The sequence below is a fragment of the Epinephelus moara genome, chromosome 7, assembly GCF_006386435.1.
Source record: "Epinephelus moara isolate mb chromosome 7, YSFRI_EMoa_1.0, whole genome shotgun sequence".
NCBI classification, from domain to species: domain Eukaryota; kingdom Metazoa; phylum Chordata; class Actinopteri; order Perciformes; family Serranidae; genus Epinephelus; species Epinephelus moara.
Genome location: NC_065512.1, coordinates 41,068,675 through 41,082,907, shown reverse-complemented (window position 1 = coordinate 41,082,907; position 14,233 = coordinate 41,068,675). Strand labels below are relative to the sequence as shown.

Sequence of the window (14,233 nt, the reverse complement as noted above, 5' to 3'; positions counted from 1 at the left end):
TCATTTAAAAACTGCATTTTGTGTTTACTTGTGTTATCTTTGACTAATGTTTAAATTTGTTTGATGATCTGAAACATTTAAGTGCGGAAAATATGCAAAAAAGTAAGAAATCAGGAAGGGGGCAAACACTTTTTCACACCACTGTATATATACAGTGGTGTGAAAAAGTGTTTGCCCCCTTCCTGATGCAGATGCAACAAGCAGCAAATACCTTGATTCTACAATTCTGTAATTTTCAGTTTCATTAATAAGATGATGGCAGAATTGTCTGGTTTTGAACTAGTTATTTGAATAGACATGAATACCATTTTGGATCAAAGTTCTGCATCGGGTCAGGTACCCGTGGGTGGATGGTATTTTGTCTGTAAAGGCAAACCACAGACACAACACACCAACTTCAGAGAACTAGTGGTCCCCTGCTGTTTCGCCACCGACAGTTGACCAGCATGTACGTTCTGCACTTTTGTGAGGAAATACATCTCCATACCAGCAGACGCCAGTAGTCTGTAATTATCATTCAAAAAAGGAAACTGGAAGATGGTCTTGGCGCTAGTTAGCCAGTTGGCGCATTAACAAAACAGTTCAGTGTTGAAAGAGCAGAGCATATTTACCATGCATCAGTCAACAATAACACAAACCATCAGGAAATGTTTCTGCGTAAGAGCTCAGTGGATGAAGAAAAATAATCTGACCTTATGGAACAATTTTGTTTTGGTCTCACTCCCTCTTGACTTAAGCTCTTTGTTTACTTTCCTCGCTTCTGTTTCTCTCCTCGTGTTGAGCTGAACTGACAATCAGTGATTTCATTCACCTATGGGCTCCGCCGTCTCCAACGGCTGAATCAGCGATAAAAAAATGTCAAGGGCCAACGGTGCGGGATGCACTGCAGCGACAAGGGCCATGGACGCTCACTGATTGACCAATGACCGACCAACAGCTTGCTGTGTTAGGGCCTATAAAGGGATTGATTTTTTAAAGTAGTGTTGTATGAGGTACTTATTCAGGGCAGTCGTCACGCCCCCAGTTTGGAGAAGCAGGCTGGAGTCCAATATAAATACTAAGCAACATACTGCTGTGGAGGGGTCAGCAACAAAATGTTATTTAGCCACCTAAAAAACTCTATTTGCACTGCTTTACCTTTCCGCCAGAAAACATGTTCCAATGGGAAAATTGTTAATGGTTTCAGATCCACATCTATGCTCTCATCAGAGCCACCAGAATCCATTGACAAAAACTAGAGCACTCGGAGAGCACGAGAGCGCAGACCTCTGCCAAGCAGCTCAGATTTCCCATCATTTTATTATTTTATCCAATTTGCTTCAACCGATCACCACCAAAATTTTATCATCTGATCGTTGTCCCATTATCAACCTTTCCTGAAAATTTCATCAAAGTCCGTTCAAAACTTGCTGTCACTTTGGATCAAAGAGATGCGCCCTGTCACTGTCAGCGCAGGGCTGACAGGGCACCCTCCGCTGAGAAGAGAGAGAGAGGAGAGGAGAGGAGAGGAGAGGAGATGGATTGTAGGTCTGTTTGTAAACGGGGCTTCTCTGACCGTCATGTATTTCCCCAAAAAACATCTCTTAATGCACGGTAGAGCGCTGTTTTTTTTTTTTTTTCAAAATTGCCTTGATATCCAGCAAATCGCCTGGCAACCCTCCAATCGCCAATATAGAGTGCCGAAGCCACGCCCCTTCCGGTGAAGCTCACGGGACCTTAGATCGGAAAAAATATGAATGGCAGTGAATGAGGAGAGAAATATTATCTTTTGGTCCCGTTTGAGTTGTGACATGAAATCCAAATATGTTGTTAATGAATTTAAAACATAAATTTTAAGGTCAAGAAAGTCATACTTTGTGGTAAAACTGTTGAGATATAAGCTTTTTAATTAGAAAGACTCAAGAGTACACAGGAGGAGGTCGCGTATGTGACGTCATAGCTTTCGCTCGCTTCCTGCAGCTTGGAGTGACTGCAACCTGGCACAAAACACACAGACATCTTCAATCATAAATCGATTAATCATAAAACAGTGGAATTTCAGCGGGGAGGCCAAGCTGCAGGAAGCGAGCGAAAGCTATGACGTCACATACGCGACCTCCTCCTGTGTACTCTTGAGTCTTTCTAATTAAAAAGCTTATATCTCAACAGTTTTACCACAAAGTATGACTTTCTTGACCTTAAAATTTATGTTTTAAATTCATTAACAACATATTTAGATTTCATGTCGCAACTCAAACGGGAACAAAAGATAATATTGCTCTCCCCATTCACTGCCATTCATATTTTTTCCGATCTAAGGTTCCATGAGCTCTACCGGAAGGGGCGTGACTTCGGCACTCTATACGATTTGATCGCTGATCATCCCAGGCCTACTGAACACAGAAGCTGCTGGTCAACTGACATCTTACTGTATGTAATGTCTATGGATAAGTACCCCATACAACCCCACCTCAAAAAATCCAAATTATCCCTTTAATTTTACTTCCCGGTTCAGTTCTGGGTTAAACAAAGAACACACAGGTTCGGATCATGGGTGTTGGATAATAAAAATAATGAAATAAGATAGTAATGATAATAATAATAATGGTAATTTAATATATTTTCTTGACATTTTAATCCTCTGGCTGCTTACTTGTGTGTCGGCTCTGTCTTCTGCATCAGCTGGAATATGAGAGCTGCTTCAATTAGATGCGTCACTAACAGGCTCTTTAACTGTGGAGATGTGCTGCTTAATATGATAATAATCCAAAAAAAATGGATTTAAATCTCCTGAATTACTGTAGCTTTGAAATATTTTATCTTAGTTTCACTTGTTTATAAAATGTCCCGATAGGATTTCTTTAAATGTGCTGCCTAAACAAGTTATTTGAACATTGCATGGTTATTATAGGATTTGCAGTTCCAGATCAGGCCATGGAGTTGGGTGTTAGACAAATTGGTCATATGTCAGGTTGCTGGTGTGGGAGCGGGTCTTGAATATCGGACCAGTGCAGGACACTGTTATGGATGTTCTTGGTTGACTGAAAATTTACAGGGTTATTTTCAAGTGCCACTAGATGGCGACTCATTCTACCTTTACTACAGGACATTGCTTTTTGTGAACAGTTTCAGTTTGAATTGCATGTCTTTACTGAGATCAATAGATCATCAGTGGAAGATGCAGGAATCATTTTGGATTCAATGAAAGATAAGATGAATTAGGGACGCCTAAATAAAGTCTGTGTACTAGAAACATTACTGTCCCGTCTCAAGCAGTCTCAGTAGGCACATTTTATTTCATTAACCTGAAGTGAAGGCAGATCACAAAAATGTTTTGACAGAAACACAGAATGAAATGCATACATGAAAAAGATTTAATCAATGTTATTGTGGTAGCCATCCCAGTCATTTCCTGGCAAATAAATAAAAGGTGAAGGATTACTCTTCTGATATACTAGCAGCAGAGTTCTTCAACAGAGAATGAAGAAAGCTACAGGACTGGCTGCCATCTAGCCAAGGGTTCGTGTAAAAATGTGGGATTTTATAGCACCTCCACTTGTGGATAGGGTGCTTTGGGAGTAATGGAAAAGGCTGCCTCAGTTACTTTACTATTGAAAAAATATAAAGATCCTTCCTTCTGTGCTCATTAACGTCCTTCATTACTGTGGAATGCCGATGTTGAATTATTTTCAAAAACTTTATCAGATGAACCAATGTTCTGAAGCTAGAACACAAAATGTGATAATAATTAATAGTTTGATTTATGTACTTAGCAAAAATGTTAAAAGAAAAAAAAAGAACAGCGTTCCTTTGTGGGCAACAAGTTCAGTTCTCATAGACCTCATTGCTCTACACTATAAAACTTAATGACACTCAACTTATCAATGGTGTTAATGTTTGTGTTAATGTCTCTGCTTCACAGGTTGAAGGAACACTGAGCACTTTGATTGCACTGCCTCCACGCAGGAGATCACATACACACACATATGCTCACACACCCACACACACAGCAATGAAACCACTTGTCTTAGCCTGAATTGGACTGTGGCTCTGACTGTCCTGGACGTGAGATATTTACCACACACACACACACACACACACACACACACACACACACACACACACAGGCACATGTCAACAAAGCAACGTGTGTGTGTGTGTGTGTGTGTGTGTGTATGTGTGTGTGTGTGTGTGTGTGTGTGCATTGCCAGCTACAGTAGTTAAACAGACTGTACTTGCATCCCTGAGGAAGAGCTCAGGCTCAAGTTCTGGCTGGTGGACCAAAAAGACCTGCAGCAGATCTCTGTGTGGAGGATTCAGAAATGCACACATATTCAACTTCTCTCCTTCTGTTGACCTATGGCAGCCAGGTAGAGCTTGAACACACTACCTGCTTGTCTCCTCAAAGGACTGGCACAGATATGAAACTAGCCTTACTTTGACATGTATAATAGAGCTAGAAGTGACAGCTATTTATTTTGGATAGCAATCTTTGAAAAAGCAACTTCCATGAGACTGTGTCCTTGCGGATCCTGCTGTAGTTCTCCACCTATTTTTAATCCCTTAGCTAACCATAACATCTCTGAGCTAAACAGTCAATTTTATATCTAAATCTAACCATCTCAACTATTATACCTATTTACATATTTTATCTTTGAACCATGTTGTGCTCATTGGTGGTTTGAAAAAACAGCCGAGCCAGTCAGAGCCTTTATAAATATAACTTGTTAGTTAACAAGAAAACGCCACAGTGCATCTTTAAAGGGTCAGTTCACTCAAATTTAAGAGTTCTGCCTCCACTCCAGTACAATGGGGCTGATTTAAATTCTTTTTGTGGTTCAACAGCAGTCTTTCCAGACATAGCGCCCGTTATTTTAGATAATCCACAGAAGACACTGTCAAGTTTTTATAGGGACTATGTCTGAAAAAGAAAGTAGTTCAACCAAAACTACTAGTGTTGTGCATTATCTAGAATACCAGGAACACTGTTTCTGCATGTTTCTATTGACATTTGTAAATGTCGTATTTTAATGCTTTGAAAAAATCAAATTTTGATTGAATTGGGGTGGAGACAGGACTCTCTGCTTGGACAAATAAAGCCAAAACTGTGTAGATGGATGGATGCCACTAGAGAGTGGTGTAAAATTATAATTGTAATTTATGCAAACTGACCCTTTAACTTGAATAAAAAATAAATTAAAAACAAAACACTGGTACCTTCTTATGTTTACACCAGGCAGCAACCTTTGAGGCTGAAAAATGAAGCAGGTGTGGAAGTGCCAAAAACTGCAGTTTACTGAACGGTCACTTGAGGCCGGCTCCCAAACAGAGTCTGTCCCCAAAGATCCCCATGTTAAAATGCCCAACTTTACAGCAGAAATAAACATTTTTACATCCTGGAAGAAAAAACTGTTTTAGACTCTATAGCTAATTTCATCATTCATGACAACTGTACATGCATGACTAATAACTCACCTGTTCACATTTTAATAAGGCCCAAAGTAACTCATAAATAAGGTCAGGGCAGCTTAAGTGACAGGCTGTCTGCAGATATTGTCCTTCCTCAGCTTCTCATTCAGATGCCAAACTAGGGGCTTCAAAACGGCAGTCCACAGACCAATGGGTGACAGTAGCTACATCCATTATTTACAGTCCATGGTTCACACTATTAAGCTAGTGTTTTGTTTTGTTTTTTTAAATTCTGTTTCCATGTGATATGACAGTCCTAGATGAAATTTTCTCTCTTTACCATTTATATTAATGTTGTCCTTTGGTCAAAGAGTATTTTTGTTAATAAAAAGAAAGAAATGAACTGTCCAGCTGAAAAACTGCTCTTGGTAAACACATGAGTTTGTCAGAGGGGTGCTGGACCTAAATTCTGGGTGAAGCTGTATGTGTAAAAGGAACACAGACCAACAACAACAATAGACAACTCGCCTCTTTTGTGGAAGTTGCTGTTTCACTGTCACCTTTGCCTTACTGAACCAAAGAGATTGCGGGGATCATGTTGTAATTTAAGTAAGAGACTACTTATTTTGAAAGTCATTTAAGTTATTCCTGTTGGTTATGTGGTGGTTTCTTTTTTTTCCCTTGAATTTGTTGTAAAATTAAGGCACCAAAGTTGTATTTTTATATCAGAGCTACAGATGATAATGTATGTTTTTCTGTGGATGGGATCTGAGATATTGTGAATGTAAATTTCTTCAAATTAGATGACTTAAGTTTTCAAACCTCATATGGATATATTTTGCAGTGCAATGTTGATAAGTTAAGTTTGTGTTTATGATAGTTGGTCACAGTAAATTAATGTCATCTCACACTTTAAACTTGGAATATCAGGAAATTATTCCAATGTCTGATCTTGTAAGCATAAAAAATCCTATCTTTGAGAATCATTAAAGTCAGACACAAAATACTGTGTTTGTTTTTTTCATGAGATTTATTGAACATTGATAAAGATATACTGTTAATTTAATGGTTGTAAACTATTGGAGTCAAATCCATAAAATACACCTTGTAATGTTATATACCTTTTTATTTTAACTTAAAGGAACAGTTCACCCCAAAATCAAAAATACATATATTTCCTCTTACCTGTAGTGCTGTTTATCAGTCTAGATAGCTTTGGTGTGAGTTGCAGAGTTGGAGATATCAGCCATAGAGATGTCTGTCTTCTCATCTATATAATGGAACTAGATGGGGCTTGTCTTGAGGTACTCAAAGCACCAAAAAAAATATTTGAAAAACTCAACAGCAATGTCTCTTTTCAGAAATCATGACCTAGTTACTCAAGATAATTCACAGATCATGTTGTAAGCAGTTTTATGTAGGAACTATTTTCTTTTGACCAAACTATACCCACCAACTGTATCACCGTGCAGAAGGAAACATGCATCTACTGCTAGCTTACCTAGCACCAGTTAGCTAGCTAACATTACAGCTCAGCCAAGGAGGATGCCATTAAAGTTACATGTGGCACTGCCACGAGAATGAGCCTCATGTCCATTAGTAGATGCACACTACATTCAATACAGGTAAGAGGAAAAATGTATGTATTTTTCATTTTGGGGTGAACTGCCCCTTTAAACTTCATGATGATATCATTGAGACATCAATATGCTTTCCATAGAACAAGAAGACATGTAGGGTATTTCTATTATGTGTCAGTGGAAGGCCTAGTACTTGAAACATTGTGTTCCTTGATCGTTTTTTGTCTTTTTGTTGGGCAGTTGATTTTGTGAAGAAAAAAAACATATCCAAATATTTTCTTGCTTCTATGGGAATGAACTTGGTATGAGGATGGTTTACTCCCAAAGCACTGTGGGGGAGAAAAAAAAACAAAACTTTTTTCCTTCACTTAACTGTTGCAGGAATGTGTTTTTGATGGCTCTTTGCAGCATAGTACTACAGGTCAGCTAAATTGGTCTAATTCATGGCATGAAGTGGCCTTAAGTGTCGGCTGGAGGTGACAGGTGTCATCCATAATGGTAAGCTCCTGGCAGACANACACACACACACACACACACACACACACACACACACACACACACACACACACACACACACACACAAGGATTGGAAAGGGGTAGGTTCCAAGCATATATATCCCTTATTTGAGCTAGAGCTCTACTAATCTCTATAAACAGATATCTGCATCTGTATGAAGAATTCGTAGGCCACAGAAAGAGATTTTGGTTTCAGAAGTGTTCTGTTTCCTGTATGTAGTCCATTTGTGGTTTGAGTAGTACTGACCAATAATGTTTGAATGGCAGGTAAACAGTCTGTGTGGAGAGGCAGCAAAATGCAATCTCAGCACCTACCAGCTATCGTCTGATGACGATTTAGCTTTAACCTTTTAATGCTGCCGCACTGGCAGTAACTGTGGCTGAAGGCATTATCTTATCTTCAGGTTGTCTATACGTATGTATGTATGTCCGTCCTTATGTTCGTCTGTTCCACTCTCGTGAAAGCAATAACTCCAAAAAGGAAGGAATTTCTTCAAATTTGACACAAACGTTAACTTGGATTCAACAGTGAACTGATTAGATTTCAGTAGTCAAAGTTCAAGGTCATTGTGACTTTGCATCTGTCTCATTCTCATGAACATGATATCTTGAACACTTTGAGGGAATTTATACAAATTTGGCACAAACATCCACTTAAGCTGAACACACACTGGCGGCATAGTGCATCATATGTTGTGCGTCAAGTGCTGCATCCAACACCAATAGGAAGCGTTGCACTGCAGCTCATCAACAGAAGACCACACAGTTACACAAAGTTATTACTACTTTTACCTAAAGATCGGTACTTCTTTCACCTCTGCATTAGCTTAAAATAATGTGTGGACACCCACTAATTAAACTTGACTGAACATCTAAAGCGACAATATCCAGAATAATGGCTTGCCAAGCTATACCTCTTTTGCAATTATCTTTAAAATGACCAGATTGTGGGTCGTATAACTTAGGGATATTTCTCAACGAGTCTTAATAACGAGTCTGTCCTCAACCATACTTAGACACACATGAGAGACAGCAACAGAGTTCTTGTTATATCCATGGCGAGAAAAGGAGTTGAGCTGCCACGGGAGCAGAGAAAAAGAGCTGCTACGGGAGCCTGTATGTACAAGCAGAGAGCAGGTCGGACAAAATGCTTTTAATTCAGATGCAGCAAAGCTGGAAATAGGACAGTGGTGTAAAGTGTTGCTGGGCAACATGCTCATAAACGCTTGCGTGCTTCTAGCCACTGCCAGTGTGGGGTTGTACATAGAAAATAATAAGGGCGGCTGTTTTGATGCATGCCGTTCTGCACCAGTGTGTTTTGGCCTTTAGACTTAAGGATGAACTGATTCGATATTGCATATGTCTCATTCTTGTGAAGGTGATATCTCAAGCGGCACACACATCCATTAGGACTCAAGGATGAATTGATTAGAATTTGGTAGTCAAAGGTCAAGGTCACCGTGACCTTAAAAACATGACTTTGGCCATATATCAAAAAATCATACATTTCATAATGTTCTGCAAAAACACTTTTCTGGCCATTACTCAGCATCATATCTCAGGAAAAGACGGGAAACATTTGATCAGATACTGAATTGGTGACATTAATCTTGAAACTGTGTTGATTGTATAGATCTTCTGTGGTGCCAAGTTGAAGATGTGTGTGAAGCATCCACATTTTAAAATGTGTAGCTTCTTTGCATTCACATCCGTATTTGAAACATTGTCAACTGTCATGGCTACATATGAGTCTGGACAGTTATGGACATAAACTGTAACTGCAATTTGCATGGTCTGTGGTAGTGTACAACCATGTTGTTTTGATTCTAGTTTGTTTTAATTTATCTGCATACATATGCAGACATCTGTTTATTCAGATAAGACAAATTGGCTGGCACACCAAAGAGGAAGTCTTGTCCCGGATATCCACTCATTACACCGGATCTCCCGGTATATTGTTCGTTGCCTGTTGTCATCAGACTGATAGCCAATGGGTTCCAAGACTGGGACTCTACTCAGTGCCACTAAATGAAAAATTCACCCCTTGCTTTCACTTTCATCCCTCAAAGGTCTAACGTGAATAGAAATAACCGTTCAAGTTACAGTAGGTGAACAACCAAAGAAGTTTAAAGGAACAGTTTACAATTTGGAAATGCACTTAATTGCTCACGTTCACCCATTCACACACACATTCATACACTGGTGGCCGAGGCTACCATACAAGGTGCCACCTGCTACTCAGTTTTAACACACTCACACTGATGGAACAGCCATTGGGAGCAATTTGGGGTTCAGTATCAGGGATACAAGGATACTTCAACATGCAGTCTGGAGGAGCCCGGGATCGAACCGCTGATCTTTCTATTGGTGGACGACCCGCTCTACCTCTGAGCCACAGCCGCCCCAATTTATGTAAGTTGATTGTATTATTGGTCATTGTAAGTGATCTTTTTGTTCATATACTGGCTCTGAAGTAATCCTTCCTTGAAGGACTCCAGTGGAAGAGGGGGTTACAAAACCTACAGTCCTTGATCTGTTCAAAAATGCATGCACAAGTTTAGTTAATATGAAGTTCTAACAATCTGATATAACCATATGAGTATGTGAGTATTGACAGAAAATAATCTGAATCCTTTTACGACGTAGCTAGTATTAGGAGGGAATCATTTTAGCTTAGCATAAAGACTGGTAGCAGGTGGAAACAGCTACAGTAACTTGGCTCATTCCAAGTTTCAAAATAAAGGCTTCCAACAATGCTAAAGGTGACTAATTAGCATGTTACTGTATCACTCTGATTTTCTTAATTCATACACCTGCAAGGTATTGAACCAGCTGCTCAGAATACTTTGCTGGAGAACCACAACGTTTTAATATTTTGGTTGATAATGGATTTAAAAAACAAGATAAAATGTGTTAAATGAGCTTTACCAGTGTTGATAGGTGTGTTTTTGAACTTTGACCAGTGAGACAGCTGATTTCCCTGCCACCAGACTTTATACCAAGCTAAGATAATAGCTAAGCTGCTCTAGCTCCATACACACAGACATGAGCCTGGCATCAATCTTCTCATCTAACTCCCAGCAACAAAGTGAATAAGTATACTTTCCAAATTGTCAAAGGTATTCATCTAGTATTCCTCAGCCTGCAGCTAAGATTTACCAGTCACTGAAAGCAGCTCACAGTTATACCAACATGAAAAGTGGCTTATTCCAACCAAGCAGCAACCTCCAGGACTGAAAGTTTTTTTCTTTTTTTTAAAGATATTTTTTAGGGCATTTTTGCCTTTAATTGATAGGATAGTGAATTGTGAAGGGGGGAGAGAGAAAGGGAGAAACATGCAGCAAAGGGCTACAGGCTGGAGTCGAACCCGGGCCGCTGCAGCAACAGCCTTGTACATGGGGCGCCTGCTCTATCCACTAAGCTACCGACACATCATTGTGTAAAATAAAGACAGATCTGTCCTCTCAGGTTTTATATATGAAGAGCACACTTGCAAAAATGGATAAACATGAATTGACGAACAAACATGTCTTCGACTGATAGTCCCTGGTGTGCACACATAAAAACACGAGTTAGAAGACTAAATACAAGCAGATATTTTTATTTTAAAAGAACTCCTCAGGTGTATTCTATAATCATTAGATAATCTGATGAACTTCAGTCTGTGAAATAATGATGTCCCTCAGTTACAATTCAGGGAATTCCTTTTCACATGCAATCAATCAGTTGATGGGTGGGTATAAAAAGCAGGGATCACAGTGCGTTAGAGGATGTGGTGGATGGGAGACTCCGGAGGGAGCGAATCTTCAGGGACCAGCAAGACCTGCTGGCCAATGATGATGAGTGGCTTTTGGGCCAGTTCTGACTGCTACATGCAGTGCTGCTGGATTTCTGTGCTGCTTAACACCTTAATCAGACCACTTCTTGACTTCTGAAACAGTCTTAGGTGGCAGCATTTACAGCATCTGCTGCCAGCTGCCACTCCACTGAATTTTTAGCCTTAGAAATGCCCATATTGATGCCCATGACAGGCGCTCCGAGCAGTTGGGGGGTTCAGTGCCTTGCTCAAGGGCACCTCGGTAGGAGGTGAACTGGCACCTCTCCAGCTACCAGTCCACGCTCCATATTTTGGTCTGGACGGGGACTTGAAGAGGCGACCCTCTGGTTCCCAACCCAAGTCCCTGTGGACTGATGGTGTAAGGTGTAACAGCTGAATCAGGATATCGGTGTCTTCTCCATCAAGGACAGTTCTTTGTTTCAGTGCTGCTGTCACTGCTGTTTGATCTATGTTGATATCAGAATTTTTTGATTTTGCCCTCTAGTGCCATCTCTTTGCTGTACAACGCAAAGGACACACGGAAGTATGAAGGCAGTGATGTTTACAATGTTTTGAGCGTACATATCTATTTTTGTATGTAAAGGGAGTATAAATGAGCCTTTAAAGGCCCGAACATACTCGGCCGTACTATAAGCGGAACGGACTCCGCGAGGAATGTCCGCAGGCATTCGGGCTTTCATAGTCGAGCGCACTTCCGTGTTGTAGTTTCCTGTAAAAATGTCCGTGAAAAATCCCCGCGATGTGAAAAATACATGCCGAGCAGTCACTGGTGCGCGGAGCGGAGTCCGCGCGGTCGTAAAATCTGAGCTTTGCGCGCACAGGGCTTGCGGACGTCCGCTTTGAGTCCACGCGGACCTCCGCGGAGTCCGTTCCGCGTACGTTCCGCCCGAGTATGTTCGGGCCTTAAGACTGCATTATCAAGAGGCACAACGTTCCATATCACACACGCACTCCATATCTTCACATCAACCCAACCCTCTGTCTCCCCTGCACTATGATCCCCTACATACATGTCAAACTTATAACAAATGATGATACTAAACATATGTCTGTAAGGAACAATTTACACCCAGTTTATAGACAGATACAACTGGGGGTTTAGTGTGGTACAAACTGTAAGAAGATTTAGCATAAAATTTGGCTGTTGGGAAGTAGTAAAATACATTAGAATATCTTCTGAAAAGGTGTTTTAATAAAAAGATTGATCCCAAAATCTTATAGAATAGACTCCAATATTAACACCATTTTACCCTTAACATGTCACTGCAAAATGTTAGAACTTTGCTTTTGACCTTGAAAAACATATGTTCCACTAAATCCATGATGGTATATTTTTAATTTATGATAAAGGATGGGAATTGGGACCAATAAAAACTGTTAAACATTACAGTTGCAATTTCTCCTGGTTCAGGCTGTTTTTGAGCTGGATTGACATGACTGTTATTTTCTATGATCTGTTTCAAGCAATCAGAAAGAAGGATTCTTCATACCATGGTTGTCTTACAATTACTTGTAGTATAATTGTTACATATATCAAAACCACATTGTTTTCTTCAAAGTGAACATAAATCGGAGGGACTTAATCCATGATGTGCTTTAAAGCCAGGCAACTCAGCATGAGGGTGCTGAGTGACATCACTCAAACTTGTCTCTGGTTGGTGCAAAAATGGACATGTTACAACCGTTCTCCTCCAGGTACTCGCAAAATAACAAAGTGTGTGTGTACGTGTGTGTGTGTGAGTTTGAGAGAAAGAGAGAGCAAGAGAGAAAAAGAATAGGCTATGGTATGTTAGTATATTTAATGTATCAATCTTAATGTTGTGTTAATGTTCACATTCTACTGTTACACTGTGTACTGTCCACATATTTAAACTGTATCTGGATACTTGGGTAACATTGTTCTCCAAACTTTCATGTCTTTTGAACTGAACATTGTATTGAGTATGAGAGCGTGCCTGTGATTGAGCGCGTGCAGACCCAGGAGGTCTGTTTGTGGTGGGGAGGCGGGGACGCGTGAGGACCGGCTGTATGAGATGCAGTGGATAGCGAGATGACAGAGCAACAGAGCCGAGGGAGTTAATGAAAACGAGAGAGTTTGTATCGGTGTTTTTGACAGACAGACAGACACGCAGGTGGGATGTTGTCGGATCGCTGATTTCACTGTCACCATCCTTTGGTCCGTAAAGCAGCGGTGGGAGTAGGACCGGAGCAGGAACTGCACAGCGACTCATCGACGCCGTGGAGAGGGGAGGAGACCATGGGCTCCGCTTTGTCCTCCTACCGGGTCATTTACCTTGACGTCGACGGCAGGATTCAGAAGGTAGCCTACATATAGCTCACTGTATAGCATTAAGTGTATTAGTAAGAAGGGAGGGGTTACTATCAAGAAGATAAGAAAAGTCACAATATCAAGCTTTAAAATGTAACCTTTTCAAAATGCCCATTTTCGGAATAAAAGTTACCATAAAGACATTTTTTAAAAACTGACTATGGTAAATAATTGTTCAAATAATGTGTTATTAATACAGTATTTCAACTGGTTCATGTATGTATTTTCTGTAGGCTATTTAGTAATTCTTTATGTCATTAAGATTATGATTTGATAATTAATTGTTAATTAATTTAATATTGCCCATTGCGGAGTTCTGCAATACGTTTCCATTGTTATGCGGATGATACACAGTTGTATTTATCGATGAAGCCAGAAGAAAATAATCAATTAACTAAACTCCATAACTGCCTTAAAGACATAAAAACCTGGATGAGCACCAATTTCCTGATGTTAAATTCAGACAAAACTGAAGTTATTGTTCTTGGCCCCAAACAACTCAGAGACTCTTTATCTGATGACATAGTTTCTCTAGATGGCATTGCTCTGGCCTCTAGCACTACCGTAAGAAACCTCGGAGTA

General features: G+C 40.1%; 1 protein-coding gene across 1 annotated transcript in view; it reads left to right on the top strand.

Moving 5' to 3' along the window:
- The window catches only part of slc37a1 (solute carrier family 37 member 1), a 67,654-nt gene extending 61,259 nt beyond the window's left edge, over positions 1–6,395 (top strand). Inside the window, exon 18 of the mRNA XM_050048340.1 lies at positions 3,902–6,395. Coding sequence (XP_049904297.1) covers positions 3,902–3,917 — 16 coding nt within the window. The 3' untranslated portion in view covers positions 3,918–6,395. The remainder of the gene's footprint in view (positions 1–3,901) is intronic.
- The last annotated feature ends 7,838 nt before the right edge of the window (positions 6,396–14,233 follow it).